Consider the following 20,719-nt stretch of genomic DNA (forward strand, 5'->3'; position numbering starts at 1 on the left):
TTTGGTGAATGAGCCTGTTTTGGCAGCTCCAAACTTCACAAAGCCGTTCAAAGTAGCTATTGATGCATGTGATGTTGGAGTAGGAGCAGTATTGCTCCAAGAAGATGAAGAAGGCATCGAAAAACCAGTGTGCTACTTCTCTAAGAAACTCAATCGGTTTCAAAAGAAATACTCAACTATTGAAAAAGAGGCCCTGAGTCTCGTACTAGCCCTTCAGCAGTTTGAGGTGTATCTAACCAATGGAGAGATTACAGTCTATACAGACCACAATCCTCTTGTGTTTTTGGAGAAATTCAAAACAAAGAATCAAAGACTGTACAGATGGAGCCTAATGCTCCAACCATTCCCTTTGAAAATTGTACACATAAAGGGAAAGAATAATGTAATTGCTGATGCTCTATCAAGAGTATAAAAAGTGAAATTATTCATGATTTTGACCAAGTGTGTCATTTGAAGAAAACATCTTTGATGTTCATTTATTTTAACATGTTCGTTAAGTACTATATCTTTGTACACGATAACTGTAAATGATTTATCAAGATGACTTTGAACAGTTAAAAGAAAAAATAATCATAAAGAAACCTTTACTACGGTAAAGCTTTCTTTTCCCCGGTGGGGGAGGTGTTACATATATGAATAATTGTAAAAGAATTTTAAAAGCAATTACATTTATCTATTAGTTATTTCCCTTTAAGGATAGCCAAGAATTGTAAAGAACATTCCAGGATGTCTTTTTATTATGCAGGCCTTGCCTATTTAAAGGCCAAGGAGTTTTATTGTTGAATAAGGAAAAGCCAAACAATAGAATTGTATTGGTAGTGGAAATGAATAGGCTTAGGTATTTTGTTTACACTGTTGATTTCAATGAGGTCATTCAAGAGTGTTCTGGATTTTGACTGCTCCTGAAAGGAGAAAGTTCTTTTGGAAGACAATTCTAGAAGCTTGTAGATTAGTCGAAATTTGAGAATGATCTAGAACACTTGTAATTAGTATAAAAGCTGCAGATTTTTCAAGATGATCATCACACCATCACATCATCATATTAGATCACACCATCACATCATATGAGAGCAGGAGATCACATCACATCATATGAGATCACTTCACCAGATCAGATCAGAGCAGTTTATGCATCAATGAACTGTTTGCAGTTATTTTGAGAGAGAAATTATCAGTTCTCAACATCATCAACCTGTTCAATGAACACGCTTCAACCCATGGATTGCTGAAATTGACTGTTAATCATCATCAACATCGTCTTCACGGACATTTCAACTCGTTGCAGTGACTCTTATTATTCATCGGACTTCAACATCAGTTTCATCATCGCCATCATTGTGAATTTTCGCCAGTCAACTGGGATTTTTATCATTTGGATTATTACTTGGATATAGCATCATCACTTCGGGATTTTACATCGGACACTTCAAGAGATTTATGTAAGATCATTATTTGTTTTATTTATGTATAATTATTTCCTGTAATAAAAAAGAGGAAATAAAAAAAAATCAAATTTACTTGTTATTTGTTGCAGTATCGTAACAAGCTGCAAAACAATTCTCATACATTTCCCTTGTACTTTTAGTCAATTGAAACAAAACGGATACATTCAAGCATTTTGTAACAATTTTGCCACTCAAATTGAAATTTCAACATTTAGTAAGTACAACATTTACCCTTTTTGTGCAAGCTGGATCTGAGAACATAACTAAATCTGAACAAATGCTTACATCAGACATCTCCAGCATTTTTCACTGAGCTTTTATCATTTAACGTGGGTTTACATTTCATTTTTCATTTAATACTTGTTTCTCCACACTTTTCCCAAGCTTGACAATGATTAAAATAATTAGAATCAAGACCAAGCCATTTCATGTAAATCACAGCTTAGTGTTAAGAAAATATCGTCTCGATGGCCTCGGTGTGTGGGGGGAGTGTGGTGGGGCGCAATGCACTCTTCGAAGGACACAAGTTTTTAAAAGGTAAAAGATTTCTTCAAATTAATTTCACTTGCTAAAATCCACATTTTCTTTATGATTAAGGTCCACTTTTATTTGCATGACTATTTTAAAGTTCTGCGCAAATCATTTTTCACTACATTTTCAAAAGCAAGTGGTGCTCACTCAAGCGGAAATATTTTTCGACGGTTATATCGTCATTATATGGATCTGTACCAATGTTAAAATGTGGAAAAATCATCAGGATATTACAAATGTATAATTTTACATGATTTTTAAAAAGTCTAAACTTTTTTGGATACGCACTATATAGCAAGAGTTTACAGTTTAAGACCGTAACTGATGTATGTATTTTATTTTGTATATGACATGTATGAATTGAAGTTGTTAACAATTAAAAAACTTCTTAATACAAAAAAATAATATACGTAATTAATCATGTTAATTGGTGAATTTAGGTAGAAACCTGACTAAGTCAGGTTTGGTCGTATCATTTCAGATAAATCAATTATATTTCCTGATTAATAACTCATAGAAATTAGGTAAATCAATAATTATATACACGTTGCTTCTCTTCAGTTGGCATTACAATAGTTTTTAACAGGAATTGTATGAGTAATCATAAATCGTAAGAGTTATGTCAGTGCCATTGAACACCACCTTGCGCAGCTAAAAAAATATGTGAGAATGTTTATTAAATTCAACTGTGTTGAATAAGTAGTCCGTATAGGATACTCGAACGATCTGTTATTACTGATCTTTTTAATAGAACAGGTATCTTAATAACTAAAATATGTTATGGCGTAAATATTTTTGGAAGTACATGTACATGCCTAACAGTGGCGTACGCAGGATTTTTTAATGGGGGGGGGGGGGTTCAATCTGAATGAAAAGCTGACAAGCCAACAATAAAAAAGACTCTACACCAATAACTTGAGATTTCGTACCACAACAAATTTTAGAAGCAACATAAAAAAAGGTCTTCAGATTTGAGGTCGTTTCGAACCAAAAAAGGGAGGGGGGGGGGGGGTTGTGAATATCTCCCTGCGTACAAAATGGGTCTCAAAATAAGGAAGGCATTTTAACCCCTGCAACCCCCCCCCCCCGCTACGTACGCTAATGACGCCTGATGCCAAATAACGACTGTATCACCGAGGACCTATATACTTTTTCCGCCTATAAGCGCATATGTGATGTCATGAATTATTTAAAGTCCGTGGGTCTTTATGAATATATCATCTCAGTAAGGAGTGTAAAAGCCTTCTTTCATATCTATTCAAATTTCAAACATAATTAATTATTGACAGGGGTCATAAACAATTAGATTCATATCTATATGTCTTAACAGCAAGCAAATAGATTCTGATAATATTTATTTATTTTTCGTTCATTATACACGCTAACAAGTAATCACATGTCGGTGTCTTCAACTTACATTATGAACCAGTCGTACAATTCATCTTTGTTATTTCTTTCAACCGAATGTGTGTAGGCAAGTTAATAATAATAGTAATACTGAGGTGCAACAAAATAAAATTTAATGAGCGTAAGGTTTGCGAAAGGAAGATATATTGTTCGTTGTTTTCCAACATTAAACAATAACAAAACATAAACTCTACTCCGACTGTGCAAGCGCTCTTGCAGAAATACGGACAATCCCCCTGTTTTTGTACAGCATTCTTTATGTGAAAAGACTGGGGAGGGCAACATGGAAAATGTTTTCCTCGTTGGTATCAGATTGAAAGTATATATTTATTTATCTGCGGAAATGCCATGAATAGATAATAATTCCCTTATAGTTAAGCATATTAACTAGGCTGTTTCAGAGCAAGGCATACTTGAGGGGGGTCAGTAGACCCCTTTCAGATCTCGGCTTCCGATTGTGCGATCCCCTAGAAAATTTGCTCGAGTGTAGAACCGGATGTAAACTACATTACTGTAGAGTAAAATTTCTGTATGTATATTCTGTATATTCTTACTAAGTAACTATGCAAATAAGTGTATGAAAATTACTCTAAAAATATTTTTTTGTGTGTGTTTGCTTTTGCTTTTAACTAACTTTATACAACGAGTAGAATTGTTATTTTTGATGAATAATCTTGTTTTTTCATTTCCGACAAATTTTTAAGAAAAAGGACGAAAACATCATCAAGTTTCTTATTTTTTTTTCAAATTATTATGCCTTTCCTTGTTTCATGAATTTTGTTTTTATATTCTTACTAAGTAACTATGCAAATAAGTGTATGAAAATTACCCTAAAAATATTTGTGTGTGTGTGTTTTTGTCTTTAGCTAACTTTATGCAACGAGTAGAATTGTTATTTTTTATGATTTTTTTTTACATTTCCAACAAAATTTTAAGAAAAAGGGCCGAAACATTACCAAATTTCTTATTTTTTGGATTTGAATTATTATGCATTTCCTTGTTTCATATACCTTAGTTTCTCATTGTTTTTCTAAAATAAACTTTGTCGAAGGCCCTTTTGCAATCATAAAGAGCATAAAATAAATTCATTTAAACCAGTAAAAGTAAAAGTAATCGTACATTTATAATCATCGGTTGAAAAACACAATTTGCATCGACTTTGTACAGGAAATTATGTTTTTCAGCATTTTTTATCTGACACGGACATACAAAATGTTGCATTATCTTAAAGTTACGTGCCTGGGTGTCGCAAATTTGGTTTCAAAAGGTGCGCGGTCAAAAGAAAAGTGCATGGTTGCGTGGTGACGAAATTTGTCTGGGGGAATTGACCCAGAGTAATCTAAGGGTTAAAAAATTGGCATTACCATATTTTTTTGTATCTACACGAGCTTGACAGTCCTACCTATGACTCTTACCACCCTATTCCTCTTTCCCTCCATGTTCCCTGGAGATTTTCTTTTAATACTGAGTGAAAACATGTATTTAGTTATTTGAACTTAAGATTTGTTTCAAAATACCATTGCGAGTTTGCACCATTATGAGTTAAGACACAAAACGTTATTAGGCGCGACAATATCGGTTGTAACATGGCATGGAGGTGCCGTGGCCGAGTGGTCTAAGGCGCCTGGCTATACATAGAAAGTCCGGGGTTCGATCCCCGGCCGCGGCACCTATACCAGTGAGCAAGGAATTTAATCTACAATGCTCTTTTATCCTGCTTTCAAATAAATGGAAATGCTATATGCATTACTGGTAACTAGGTGTGCACTTGTTAAAAAAATATATCCCTTGATAGGAAGATTGCATCAATTGTTTTAAAAGAAGTGATACGTGTCTTTGCTATTTTAATGTTCTTGAATGTTGGTAGATTTAACTGGAAATGAAAATGATTAGAATTGATTATTTTCAAAACTGTTTATAATCTTTATATAAAGTACTAAGTCGAAAATACAATCTTGAATCAAATTAATAAACAAATAATAATTGTATTAATAATACCTCTCCTATACTACTACTACTTCTACTACTACTACTACTACTACTAATAATAATATTAATGTGACTTATAAAGCGCCAAATCCACTCTGTAGAGTGCTCAAGGCGCATAAAGAGCTAGGAGTTAAATAAAAAAGTTTTTATGAGATTTTTGAAAGTTTCGACAGAGGTACATTTTTAATGTCTTCAAGAAGGCTATTCCACAAAGTAGGGCAAAAAAAAGCAAATGATCTTCCCCCAAGTTTTTGAATCTTTTGGAATAATAGGGAAGCCAAAAGTAAATGAATACAAACACCTGCTTGGTCTGTAGAAATTGATAAAGGAAAGACTGTATTGTGGTGCTGATTCAAGAATACTATGAAAAGCAAGCAACAAAATCCAATTTTTATAGGGAGCCATGCAGTGCAGTGAATTCAAGATGGGAGTGATTTGAGAGCGTTTATTTGACAAATGGATGATGTGAGCAGCTGTATTTTGAAGCTTCTGAAGCTTATATAAATGAGTCTGCGGTCAATTGAACAACATGATATTACAGTTTCATTGTAATAATAATAATGATAATAATAATAATATGATTGATAATAATATTCAACATTTATATATAGCTTAGTAAGCGCTCTATACTAATACCAAGGCTTTAGAGCGGCTATTCTTATCGGGCGTTGGAGTATTCAACGAAATTCTTCCTATCGTTATACATTAAGTAATTTGGTGGAGAGTAGCTTACATAGTTAAACGTCTTGCCAAAGGACTAGAGTGAAGCGCTGGAATTCGAATACCGGACCTTGTGGTTTTTTAAAGTTTGGAGACTTGTCCACTGACTCATAACACCTCGAACGTTACTATATTCTAATCACATTAACATTGCTTTTTATGCAGATAATTCGGATTCATATTTATTTCATTCCAAGATTGATAAAAACTTCTATTTGAAAATAAACTGAATATCAATTCATTATTACATTAATCTTTCATGAATTTAATGTCCTCGGGCTTGGTTTTCCATCAGCTTGTGATTTTCGATTATTAAATACCGTGGCGATGAATGAAGTTGAGAATATGAACTGGGAAATAAGTGACTTTCAAATGACTTTCATTTTAAAATCACGATAATAATTGAACAAGTTTTTAATATGCAAAGATCACCAAGAATGGAGCGGGATCGCGTGAAAACGACGTTTGCACTGATTTCATGGCCCTTATCTTTGTTTTTCGCAATGAAAAATATGTTATTCATTAACGATCTATGAAAACACTTCATTAATGCATTAACCTATTAACAAACCGCTACTAGAAATTGCTCTGGGTAATTCAAATAGGCACACCAAACAAACTGCAACTACACAACAGTTCTTGGTTTCAAAATAAGACAAAATTAACAAGATTATTATTTTCTTTACTAAATTTCATGAAATAATGCAAATAATCAAATTGACAAAATCGTTTTTGATAATTACTATTAGGGTTCTACAGTTTCGACTGAAGTTCTTCTGAAGAAAAGTGGAATAAGTGGAAAAGCTGGGATATTTGGATTAATACAGGCATGTTACCGTACATTCGCGTCAAATCGGATGTGAACCGATTATCTGAAAAAAAAACCTTCACGAGTGATGCAGTCTGGGGAGTCAAAAATGATGGAGTAAAATATCTGACACTTTGGAGAATGACGATAAGGCTTTCATCAAGATAACTGGGAGCTGGGCGCCAAGGGGTAACTTTAAGTTGAACCTTAGAATTAAAAGGGAATGATCTGTTTGGAAGACTAAATTTCTCCTAGAATATGATCGTGGACGTGAAAATAAGTGACGTTCAAGTGTCTTTCATTCTAAAATAATTTTACTAGGTTAAATATGTTCAAACCTTAAAAGTTCACCGAGAACGGCACGGGGTCATGCATAAACGATGTTTACCCTAGTCTTAATTACGTTATCATATTTTGTTAAAGATAAAATGTTATTCATTAACGACTTGTCCGTAAACAAGGCTATAACGAAATGATTAATATAATATGAGGTAAAGGGTTATTCTTGTTGGGCGAGATAATGAAAGACCAATGATATGTAATATAAGATACTATTGAACTTTTAAAATGAACTGCTATATCGCAAAAAAAATGTTCAATAGATATTGTAAACGGAGGACCCATTACAGAACGCCTATCATTGCAAGGTTTACAGGAATGTAGAAAACAATATATATATATATATATATATATATATATATTTATATATATATATATATATATATATATATATATATATATATATATATATATATATATACCAGAATACGATTGTAGCAAATATCAAATATATTGTTTTATGTAACCGGGTTCATTTAACAATAAAAAGATATGATAATGCAATGTCTATTAATATCAATTTAATGTCCACAAAAATTAATTAGTTGATATAGATTGTTGAATAAATAAATATGCTAATAACACAAAGTCAGTTGACATATTTTGAGGGGAAAGAAAATCATGTAACAGGATAAAGAGGTACTAACGATTTTTATTGATCTTGTTTTTATTATTACTATTTTGTCTTTAGGACGAGAACTGCGACAATCTCAACATGGCTATAACACTCGGAGAATGGAGAATGAGAATAGGACGCTACGTACATCGGTTCAGAGAGTATGATGTCAGAGAGCGAAGAGAACATTTATCGAAGGAGAGAAATCGGTTGATGAACGTTTTGCGCAAACGACGTCAAGAAAAGAAGGGTGAATCAGAAGAAGACTACCAGTCCAAATCAATGGAATGTGAAGTGAACGTGGAGGGCGTTTTAAAGGAATCTTCTTTGACTGGTAAAAATGGAAATGATGCAAAAAAAGATAACTGCTGTGTTTCGGCTCCAAAGAAAAAGCGGAATAAAAAGACAAAAAAGGCACGTGAAGCTACAAAACATCAACCCACCAAATATGAAAACATTTGGTACTTTATCTTGATGTTTGCACTACCCGTTTTACTGCTGTTATTGATCACTATCTTTACTGTTTGGCCATATGTCTTTCGTGAGAGACGTCGAGATCTTCTCAAGTGGGAAAACGAATTATCATGGCCAGATATATGTTTCATCGTGGCATATTGCGGTTGGTTAGCATACCATGTGGTAACAAACACGACGATTAATATTGAGGGCAAAGGATATACAAGTGTACATAATAACAAGGCTGAGAACAGGAAGTGTGAATATAAAACCAGAGCATGCAAAATTCCAAGGGGGTCATCAAGCTATACCTACCAAAACAACCGTGTACCAACTACAAAACACATAAACTATTTCTCTGACTGTTCCAGGAAAGACATGAAAAAGCAGACTCAACTTGCAGAAACTATTTCAATGAACGGCCAAACTACAATAGAAACCATAACAATATCTTACAATAAATCAGATAGTATTCCTAATAGCAATGAAGAAGAATTGTCAGGGCTCTTGAACATTGAAGAAACATCCACTCCATACGTACCATCTAAATATCAACTGTCTCCTGCTAAATCTATGAAAGTTGAACAACGCGGCAGTGATTGTATCGTCAAAGATGGGAAGCTTTCTAATACCCCTACAAGATCTAACAAAACTTTAAACAATTCTGTGGAAGTAAAAATAAAATCCCCGTCCTTAATGATATGCAAATTCCGAACGAGGAAAGATGATGAAAAGGACAGAGAAAGAAGAGATGGTGTGAAAGGGAACGATGGTCAAATAAATTCTAACGTAAAATCAAACATAGCCAGAACTGAAACTAAATCTAACCCAACCAAAGAGACCGAGTCTAATCAAGATACCGTTACTTCTACTGGGCATATCAAGAACAGATACAGAAAGATTAAATATGTAAAAGAAAAACCTAAAGTAAAATCCGTAAGAAGGAAATCTTGGAACAGGAAGAGTAAAGGGAAACGAACTAAGACTTTTACCAACCGCTCTAATAATAATTTCTTAACTGATGACACATTAAAAACTTCGTCTATCGAAGATGATCAATCGATGAACAGTCGTCAAGTCAATGGCCCTACATCTGTGAAGGACATCAACTGCAAAGATTTTACTCATGAATCTTCTCTCAAACACAGCAGCTCTACCACTAAATCTTCCGTCGAACACAACTTCTCTACAACTGAATCTTCCGTCAAACACAGCAGCTCTACTACTGAATATTCCGTCAAACACCGCACCTCTACCACTGAATCTTCCATCAAAGACAACAGCTCTACCACTGGATATCCCATCAAAGACAACAGTTCTATCCCTGAATCTCCCATCAAAGACGATAGATCTACCACTGAATATCCCATCAAAGACAGCATCTTTACCACTGAATCTCCTGTCAAAGACAACATCTCTATCAATGAATCTCCCATCAAAGACAACAGTTCTATCACTAAATCTTCCATCAAAGACAGCATCTCTATCACTGAATCTCCCATCAAAGACAGCGGCTATTCCACTGAATCTCTCATCAAAGACAGCAGCTCTTCTACTGAATCTCTCATAAAAAACAATAGCTCTACTACTGAATCTCCCAACAAAGTCAGCAGCTATTCCACTGAATCTCCCATCAAAGACAACAACTCTTTCACTGAATCTCCCATCAAAGACAACAGATCTTCCACTGAATCTACCATCAAAGACAACAGTTCTTCCACTGAATCTACCATCAAAGACAACAGATCTTCCACTAAATCTACCATCAAAGACAACAGATCTTCCACTGAATCTCCCATCAAAGACAACAACTCTTTCACTGAATCTCCCATCAAAGACAACAAATCTTCCACTGAATCTCCCATCAAAGACAACAGATCTTCCACTGAATCTCCCATCAAAGACAACAGATCTTCCACTGAATCTCCCATCAAAGACAACATATCTTCCACTGAATCTCCCATCAAAGACAACAGATCTTCCACTGAATCTCCCATCAAAGACAACAGATCTTCCACTGAATCTACCATCAAAGACAACAGATCTTCCACTGAATCTCCCATCAAAGACACTAGCTCTTCCACTGAATCTCATGTCAAAGGCAAAACCTCCAGAATAAAATATTTTCTTGATGAGGTAAATACATTGCTCTAGGAGCTATCATCTGCCTTAACTTCCACCTCTCCATTTTTTTTCTTGTTCAAAAACCTACCCCCCTCTCTGCCTCCCCAACTCTGTTGTCATCTAGTTGCACGTGTCTCCTCCATCTTTGCCGTCTTTGAAAACTATAACACCCAGCTTAAGAATTACTGCTTATATTAAGTGTAGTCATTCTTTCAAGTTTTGTTTTGTTATTGTGATTCCTTTTACTTAAAATACAATGGAATATAAATGTCCTTTAATTTGGTTCTTAATAAGGCTGCACATTTATTAAGAAAACAAAAATAAGTACTTCTACAAAATATATTTTTAAAGACCAATATCAATAAGCTTTATCAAGTTTTCAAAGCAAAACGAGTTTCATTGTTCTCGTTATTTCTAAGGAATTTACAGCGAATCGTCAAACAACGATGACTCGAGTCCTTAGATCAGGCTCGACCTCTGATGAAGCAGATGGAATGAAAGGGAATGACAGTGCTGACATAGTCAACTTACTCCTGTTAAGATCCGGTGACATAGAAGAAAATCCAGGTCCAGATACCAGGTAATCAGAGAATTAACCATTTACCACTAGTGTATTGTACTTGTTTAAAGCTTAACTTCATGCAGGATCTATACATATGCAATACTTACCTCCAGACAGAAATCACCTGAGATGTGTAATCAGTGTTAAATGTGATTCCTGGGATATTTTTACTTGTTGCGAATCATATAAGAATGCTCATTTTATAAATCTTACAGGTTCTCCCTTAAAACATGATACATCCATGGAAAACCCAAAACGTCTACAATGGTCACGAATGCTTTTATTATTTTTTTTTTCGGAAACATATAACATGAACAGTGATAAGAATGAATTTGATATCGATTAAGGGGTGCAAAACAATGAGAGATAATTCGCAGGTGATATCTTCGAGTTGAACGTAACACACACATACACTCACTCACACACACAAACTCGATGCAAATCATCTTACTGATTTTCACTTGACTCGTACTGATATTGTCTATCATCATTATTCTTTATGTTTTATTCCACCTAACCTCAAAGTGAAAAACATTTGACGCGTAACCCAGACAATTATTTCTTTAAATAAGATATTAGAATAAAAAGGCCCATTTGTTTGGCGTGACGGCATGAAATCACGTTCCTTTTTCAAAACCAAGATATTTTATCTGTTTATGGAATTTTCTTTTCTTGCGTCGTTTTAGTCGTAGTTGACGTATTTGCTGATGCCACACTGCGACGGGTATACATTTCGTGATTGTCAAAAAATGCACATAATATTTTATTTACTACTCAAATTATCGATAAACATTTGCTTTTATTGATTTCGACCATATTTGTATCATTTTTTATACGAATTTTCCAACATTTTTCTCCAAAAAATATTAGTATGGTTTTCTCATGAGCTCACAGTTTATTTCCATGAAACTGATATCAAAAGAAGATGACCTGTTACTTCAAAATAATCCAATTTTATTTTGCTTTGATTTTTTTTCATCCATATGTTCAAGAAAGATTATCATTTCTTCCCCGATAGATTCTAAATGTATCATTACACACGAGCTCACAATATCCACGTGAAGACAACTTTGTCGCTGCGTAGCTCTCATTTTTGTTTTCTCTGTCTATTTATACGTTTTAGCCCTGGAAACCTAAGTGGGTATGAACTGTACCTCTTAGCTGACGGCATGGATCCATCAGATTTCAAGAAATTGGGACTAGCTCTAGGATTCTCTAACGCTCAACTCAACCGGTTCAAGGAAGACAATACTGGCAGCACGATGCTAGCTTCCTATAAGATGCTTTGTGAATGGCTGAAGACAGTATCAAATGCTGAAGCTAGGGACATACTATCCGACAAGTTGCGAGGCGTTAACCTGGTACAGCTCGCTGACAGTGTGCAAAAAGGTGATTGCTAAAAAAGCAAAAAAAATAAAATAATAAGACCCCGACCACATGTAACCCCTGCCAGCCACTGCTAGTATATGCCAATACTGTCATTAATTAGATGATAAATACTAATGACAATATTAACTAAGATGTTGAAGATTCTGTGAGGATTGTTAACCCCTTTTTCGGATCGATAAATAAAATTTATACGGATATGATGGTTAATAGGAATTAGGTCAACCAACTTCTCATAACTCACAAAACATGTGAAGAGCTAGATTCCAAAGAGGGCTAAATCCACTTTTGACCGAAATTGATTTAAAAAACAAACAAACATATGTATCGTAGACGTGGGAATCAAATGCAACATATCACAGCTTAAAAATGGAAAGATTGGTAAAAATTGATTGGAAATTTTATTTTCTTTTCAAAAAGGAGCTAGATTTAACACAGTTTTGTTCCCAAAGGAACTAAATACACTGTACGGTTATTTTTTTTTTTTACATTAAGTTAGGCATTCATTTTTTTAAAGGTACATGTTGTGGATACAAGTTTAAATCACCAATACAAGTTTTGATCATAACGACAGAAGTTGGCAATGCTCATGAATATTACCGGATTTAGCTCCTTTTGCAATTAGATATGGAAAAGTCACCGTCCTTAAAAAAGATGACAAAGCATCATTTTTTTTTTCTTTTTGTAATTTTCGATAGATAAACTTAAGAAAAGATGAGAAGTGTACTCTGCTTGCTAAAATTATTTGTTTGATTGTTTAAGTTGCAAAAATTGAGATTTTATTACGGTTTCCTTCGAAAATTAGTTAAACCCACTGAAAATAATAAATGATAAATTATGATTGAATTATTCTAAGATGCAAGCACAATCATATATATCAAAATAGAACATCATTGGGTAAGGGAAAGTGGTGAATTAAAAAAGAAAATGATTTACAGAAAAATAGAAACGTAGATTTAGCTCCTTCTGTTTGGAACAAAACTCTTCATGTATACATGTTCAATGAGTTTCATTTAAACTCTGCGCTTTCTGATATTATTCCGTCTTTAATGGTACAATTTTCTTCTATTCCCATCATTCTCTTTTTATTATATATTATTACAATTCCTAAAGTATATCTTCCCTATTTCTCATTCTCAATTCTAATTCACAAAGATTCTTGGTCATTTTTATAGTCACACCGTATCAGATCTTTGCTTATGTTAAGCGTGTGAAGGGGGAAAAATAGCTGGACCCTCGCTTAAATTATGAGATATCGACGTTCAAATATTTTGGATTTGGAGTAGTATGCATAATGATACTAATTATAAAGAATGGAATAATAATCCCACTTCAATAAACCATTAAACTCTTCAGATCAATTCAAGAAACTTCTAAAAATAGACCTCTTTTCCAATTAATTTCTTTTTTAATGTATTTTTATTGTAATTATTATGTACTTTTGCTTTAAACTCGTTTGTATACGCTGTGATATAGTTAACTATGGAGAGCGTACTAAATGCTAGTTATTATTATTATTATTATTATTGTTATTAATTACTTCTGAACATGTCCTTTATCTTCTTCCATTAAATTTATTACAATCTATATCTCGTGTTTTTCATGAAATTCTTTGAAACATTCAGGTCAAATTTGAGTTTTGCTTTTTTTTCCGAACGATTCGATTCTATTTAGGTCTCATTATGACTTTTTTAGTTTCGTTGAAATCCTTAATGGGATGATAACCTTTTTCAAGACTACATTCATTTTTTCTAAAAATCAATTTGATAGTTTAACGGCAATCATGATTTTTTACTCATAGGCAAGCTTAGTAGTACAGGACTGCGGGCGGTTACTGAATCAAACAGTAACGAGCGCCTTTTGAAAAAAAAGTTCATTTTCGTGTTATGAATTATAGGCATTAGGATGACATATCATTATGTTTCCATTACTCCTCTACACATTTAATTTAGAATTCTACCGTTTTTAAGAGAATGAGAAAAATACGAACATGAATAATGGGATATATATATTGCTGGTTTTATATCTACAGCTCATGTCGGTGATCACATTACATCACTCACAAAAGAAGAAGTCCAGCGGGTCATTACAGATATTCAAACATATTACAGAATTCATCACTGTCAGATTCAAGCAGATCCACTGAATAGCGAACTTCTTATTCAATTTGATCGGATTTTCACCAATTTAACTTTAATGGAAGAAGATAAAGGAACAAAAAATAAGACACCCCTGCTCTATAAAGATCTGCTTAAGACCAAAGTAAACGGCATCTATCCTAAGCGGTTGTTAGTTGAGGGCGAAGGCGGTGTGGGAAAGACAACGCTTTGCGCTAAGATTGCTTGGGACTGGATCCATAAAACTGGATACAACGAGTTCAGACTGGTTCTCCTCGTACTCCTTCGTGAAGCAGGAAATCAGACTGTCGGGCAGATTGTGAAGTCATACCTTCCTGACGATAACCCTGTCACAGACAAGCAGTTGGATAAGTACTTCCTTTCAAATCAAAATGACGTTCTTCTTGTCCTAGACGGCTTGGACGAGTTTGCACATGATGTTGAAAGTTTTCATCAAATTGCATTGATTACTTTCAACCGGCTATTCATGTCTGGTAAAGTACTGATCACATCAAGACGATGGAGATCTGGTGAGATTAGAAAGAACGCAAGTCTCAGAAAAGCTTATGCTTTCATTGCAGTAGAAGGTTTTTCGGCTAAAAATCTGTCTTCCTACATCGAGAAGTTCTTCCACCCAGACAAGACTTCATCTGAGGATTTGGATCAATTCATATCAAGTAACGATGTGATCAGAGAGAACATGGCCCCCTATCCAATATATACAGCAATGCTTTGCATCATGTGGAAAGAGTTTGACGGAGAGCGTCGCGTAGCAATGTCAAAGCTGCAAACTTTTTCCCAGCTGTTTAGTGAAATGGTCAATTTTTTGGTTGACCATTGCCTATCCAAGCTCGATATATCTTCAAACAATGTTGATGGAGAAATGGAAAGGAAACGTAAGGAGATTCTCTTTCATCTAACTAATATTGGATGTCTTGCCCTGCAAGGGCTAAGGGAAAGACGATTAGTATTTACAGAAGGAGAGTTCCAAAACTTTCCCGGGTCTGTCGATATAGGTTGCAAAGTTGGAGTACTAACTAAACAAACGCAAATCTTTTCTTTGAGAACGAGAAGACAACATTCACAGTATGCAGCGCCATCTGTACAGTTCCCTCATAAGCTCTTTCAAGAGTATCTATCAGGAATGTATTTAGCATCGCTTTACAATTCAAACAGAAGCGAATATGACTGGTTGATGAAAGGAATCATAGGCAATGCACGGGAATATCGGGAGCTACTGTACTTTACAGTAGCCCAGCAAAAAGAAGTCGGATTGGATGTTATTTCTCAGCTGACAGAACGTCGACAAAGTTGGCTTGTTGACTTTATTGTTGATGTAGCCTATGAAAGCCAAGACAAAGGAGTGGCCAAAGCTGTGGCAGATCATCTATCGACTTCATCCAGCAAAACTCTGGAGATCACCGAAGAAATGCAGGCACACACAGTATCAGGACACATTTCTATCATTCAGTATCGCCAAGTGGTAAGCATAGCAGTAGTGCAGTTGATTGTACTTTTTTGTGTTGCCATGTGTATTATAAAAGATTCATTCTTTCAGAATTGAAATTAAGAAGTATTTTTAGGAGACATGTTTCATGTTGCGAAAGCGTAATTTGGTGACTTTTTCAAACTAACAAAAACATGTGGAAAGCTGAAGTTTAAGACAGTACACCAACTCCACAACTCTACTATGAAAACTTTTGACCTTTGTCATAACTTTTAGATTTCTGATGCAATGTTGATAAACGTCAATTATAGTAATATAGAACTTACGTACTTTTTATCCGTCGGATATACAAACTTGGAAATTCCGTACAACTATCAGTCTTGATAGCCGATTATTCACACTTTTATACTATTCAGTACACAAAGCTGAATAGTATCTATAAAATGAACCTCTTAACTCTTTGATCCCTGGACCCTCTTGTTGATTTTATGATAGGATAACATGGTGATTAGCAGGTCATGTGGACGGACTGCTTCAGAAGACCTGGCTGAATTTATTTGCTCCTCGCCCACCCCGAAGTCAATTAAGATACAGAAGGATAGGGACGATTCTGCGCCCATCAGTATGCATGATGTATTTTACTCAGTGCTTGCTGGTAAAACACACGACTCCAAGGTGGGTTAAACATGTTAAAGTCTAGATTACATAACAAAACCAAGTATATCATATGACATCATTATATAACTCGTCAATAAATGTTTGCAGATTCGTCGAAAAAAAAACACGTAAAAAAATCATTCGTTTTAACTCATGATGATAAAACATAATTAAATCCGTTTACTGCTCTTCACATAATAAATGATGAATTATTCTCTAAGCATCAATACAACTGTGTATGGTTTAACCAAATATTCAACATTGAAATATCTCCGGAAATCTGGGCCGAAAATAAATTACAAATGTTATGACAGGAAATCATAACATTGTGGGCTGCATATTTGGTTATAGCCCGATAGCTTTTGCACGGCGAGGCAATTCCCTTTCCATTCCATGAAAGTGACATGAATTCCGGGCTTAATTTAAACAAAATAAATGTTGCTAAAGCAAATAAGGGCTATACCCACAACTCTTCCAGGGAAAAAAACTTACTTGTAGAATAATTTCATCCCAAAACCCTCGTAATAGTGATACATTCGTGGTGTTATATACTCTGCGTTTTACACAAGTCAACACAGCTTGATAAAGCACGGTTAATATTTTTCAGATTTAAATTTTTTTCGTTTATAAATGTAATTAATAATCATTTTGATGCAATAAAAATTATTTTCGGCATCTCTTAAAACACTTTTTAGGCATAAACTAACATTCACTCTGGCCAACTTTAAAGTCGCACATAACACAAAGTTTATATACTACACTATGTAATTTGTGTTTTCACAGATATTTCAAGTAGCCAATCAAAATTTGGTATCAAGGTGACGTCATATCGGCTTTAAATTATGTTCAGTCGATTCTACGCCCAAAATTACCCATAATCAACATGTTAAAGTAAAAATCTAACCCGGAATATAATTTTGGCGCACTTTCAACCCATTCTGGCCCACTGTGCGCGGGTCCGATAGTCCGCGGTGTGTGTAAAATTATGATCAGGACAATATAGTGAAATCCATGTCATCAAGAGGTCAAAAGGTCATTGATGCGAGTCCATGGGGTTCTATAACGATGACCCACAGGACAATCGCCACCTGACATCTACTTCAAGGAAAATATATCCATATTTTTATCGTCGGGGACTGTTACCCCCCCCCCCCCCGGAAATATGCCCTCTAGACGCCATACGGAGCCTCTAAAATGCCATCGACTTGACGACATGGCGAGATACTTTATCTTGCCATTGCGACTGAATAAGCTTATTATGTCCGCATGGCGAGATACGTTATCCTGCCAAGTCAGTCCACTTATAAAAAGTTATATGTCAACATGGCGAGATGTATCTTGCCAAGTCGACTTAAATATGTTACATGTCAATATGGCGATATATCGGGATTCTTGCCGGGACTTGTACACTTCATATCTCGCCATGTGGACATATCGACTTGACAAGATAGAATATATCGCTATGTCGAAATAATAAGCTTATTAATTACTTAGTCAGCGGGGGGGGGGGGGCTTTTCCCCTAAATTTGAGGTGGGAGGACGGTCCCCCCTTTTGTCGTCAATTTCTTTTCTACGCCCCCCCCCTAAATTGAGGAAGACCACCCTAAAATATTTGTGTCCCTCCCCCTAATTTTGGTTGATAACCTTTTTTTTTCTTGTCAAAATATTTTGGTGGTCCCTCCTAAAATTTTGGTTGATTTGCTTGTCAATTTTTTACCTGTGTCCATCCCAAAATTTCAGGTGGATCCCCCTAAATGTTTTGCCTTCGGCCGCCAATGATTAATTAAGACATGGTAAGATAAAGTACCACGCCATGTCGTCACGTTAAGGCATTTTCACAATTATTATTATCATAATTATCTGGGGTAATTATGATAATAATTATGATGATTTCAGGGAGGGGGGGGGGGGGTAACAGTCAACGGCGGTAAAAAATATGGGGATAATATTTTCCTTGAAGTAGTTGTCAGGGGGTGATTGCCGTAATTGGGTTATTGTTATAGAACCCAGGCGCGGATCCAGGATTTCGAGGGGAGGGAGGGGGAGCAAATTTGACCTGATGTTTGGCGCCCATGTGTACTCTTCGAAAAATGGCGCCCACTCCCTCCCGGCCAGGCTAACTTAAATTATCTTATAATCACATTAAAACAAAAATAAAGACCACATTTTAATGTGTTCTAGAAAAAAATCCATGAATTCATAAATACCAAAAGGTAGGGGGACACAGGGGCGGTTCCAGTCTTCGGCAATGGGGGGGGGGGGGGTGGGGCGGAAATTTGTTTCAGCCATATTTTCCTCGATCGGCAGCTCGAAGGTAATTTTTGTTTGTTTCTTTAAAGGGGTAGTCCTCATTAGTCACTTCTTGGCTTTATTCTTATAAATTAATACATAATATCATAATCCTCATTTATATAATGCGAGCACGAAGCGCGAGCTAATTTTGGGGAAAAATTTAGGTATTTTTTCCCTAAAATTTGAACTGATTCTGTGCAATGTTTGTTTTCCTGTAAAAGACATGTATGCAACTTAATAATTATACGAACGCAAAGCGCAAGCAGAATCTTTTTGAAATTTTCACCCAAAGAAAGGAAATTCTAAGCACTTTTTTAAACTCAAGCAGAATAGGTATATGAGTAAACAATTAAAGCAAGCGCGAAGTGCGAGCGGAAAATTTCTAGATTTAGTCCTATAATATTTACTGAACGAGACACTCTATTCATGATTTGTAAATCCAAAAAATATGAGTATTAATAATGCGAGAGCAAAGCGTATACGTTTTAAACAGGTACCTGTTAAGGACTGCTTGCACTTAGCCATGAAGGCGTCACATATTTAAACAATCAAAAAATGCGAGCGCGAAGCGCGAGCTGAACATTTTTGAACTTTTTTAAAGAAAGAATGAAAAATTTCAATCAGTTTTTGTAATCGTGAACAGGATAGCTATGTAATTTAACGATTGATGCGAGTGCGAAGCGCGAGCAGAAAAAAAATCGAGATTTAGACCTAAAAGTGGGCCACTCTGTTCATGTTTTGTAAATCATCAAAAGGATGAGTAATATGGGGTCTTCCTACATTAATAATGCGAGCACAAAGCGCGAGCAGAAAATTTTTGAAATTGTGATCTGAAACTGGATAATGATTTAAATTAGAGAACAAGTTGGGTATCTGAATAAACATGCGCGAGCGTGTTTCATATTTAGACCTAGAATCTAGGCATTCTAAATACAACTTTAATCATGAAAATCATGAAACTTTGATAGTCCGATCTGAAAAAAAGAGTCAATTTCAGCTTTATATTTCTAGCACTTTGTAGAAAAATTGTAAGGTGGATATGGATCGCACTTAAAAAGAGCTGATATTATTATTACTTTGAGTTTTGACATAGGACCGGGACATCCTTACGACATGCCATCATATGAAAATGATGACTATCTTCCTATTCATCTTGCTAAGCAAGAGAAGAAACAAAGGGACAATTTAATTATTAAATTGATATCATAATTAATGCCTAATGAGGGCGCGAAATCTGATGATATCATGGCATAAAAACTGGATATTTCACTTTTGTGATTATGAATAGGATGCATCAGTTTATATATTTTTAACCATTAATGCGAGCGCAAGTCGCGAGCTATAATTTTTGATAAACTGTCATGAAAAGGGGATTTTAAGTAGTTTCTTGTATAAACATTATTGAAACATTTATATAACTCGCCAATCAAAATGCGAGCGTGCAGCGCTCTAGCAAATGCGCCTTAACAATCAGACCAGAAAAGGGATATTTTGAAATCTTTATGGAATACACGAAAATATAGGTACCTGATAAATCAAAATTTGCGAGCGCGTAGGGCAAGCAGCAAATATTAACATTCAAACCATAAAATTTACATTTTTTACAGAGCACTTTTTTAAAACCAATTTGTAAATTACACAAAATAATGAAAGTTCAATTTCCGAGGTGAAATATGTGTTGTATATTGACTTTAATACTTGATATTCGAACTCCATATTGAACAACTTATGTAAATCACCTAAAAGGCAAAGTGAACGCTAAGCGCGAGCGAAAGTTTTATATAGTTGCACCAAAGATTATTTTTATTTTCCAAGTCTTCCCT

At 35.0% G+C, this 20,719-nt stretch overlaps 2 protein-coding genes across 2 annotated transcripts; one reads left to right on the forward strand and one right to left on the reverse strand.

Moving 5' to 3' along the window:
- Positions 1-9,340: 9,340 nt before the first annotated feature.
- LOC121416723 lies at positions 9,341-10,405 on the reverse strand. Its single transcript, XM_041610183.1, has one exon. It carries the CDS (start codon positions 10,403-10,405, stop codon positions 9,341-9,343), a length of 1,065 nt encoding a protein of 354 aa, XP_041466117.1.
- A 1,761-nt stretch (positions 10,406-12,166) lies between these two features.
- LOC121416724 (NACHT, LRR and PYD domains-containing protein 1 homolog) lies at positions 12,167-16,631 on the forward strand. Its single transcript, XM_041610184.1, has 3 exons — positions 12,167-12,386; positions 14,416-15,983; positions 16,443-16,631. The coding sequence occupies exons 1-3, from the start codon at positions 12,167-12,169 to the stop codon at positions 16,629-16,631; spliced, it is 1,977 nt and encodes a 658-aa protein (XP_041466118.1).
- The last annotated feature ends 4,088 nt before the right edge of the window (positions 16,632-20,719 follow it).

The sequence above is a fragment of the Lytechinus variegatus genome, chromosome 6 (assembly GCF_018143015.1).
Source record: "Lytechinus variegatus isolate NC3 chromosome 6, Lvar_3.0, whole genome shotgun sequence".
Classification (NCBI taxonomy): Eukaryota; Metazoa; Echinodermata; class Echinoidea; order Temnopleuroida; family Toxopneustidae; genus Lytechinus; species Lytechinus variegatus.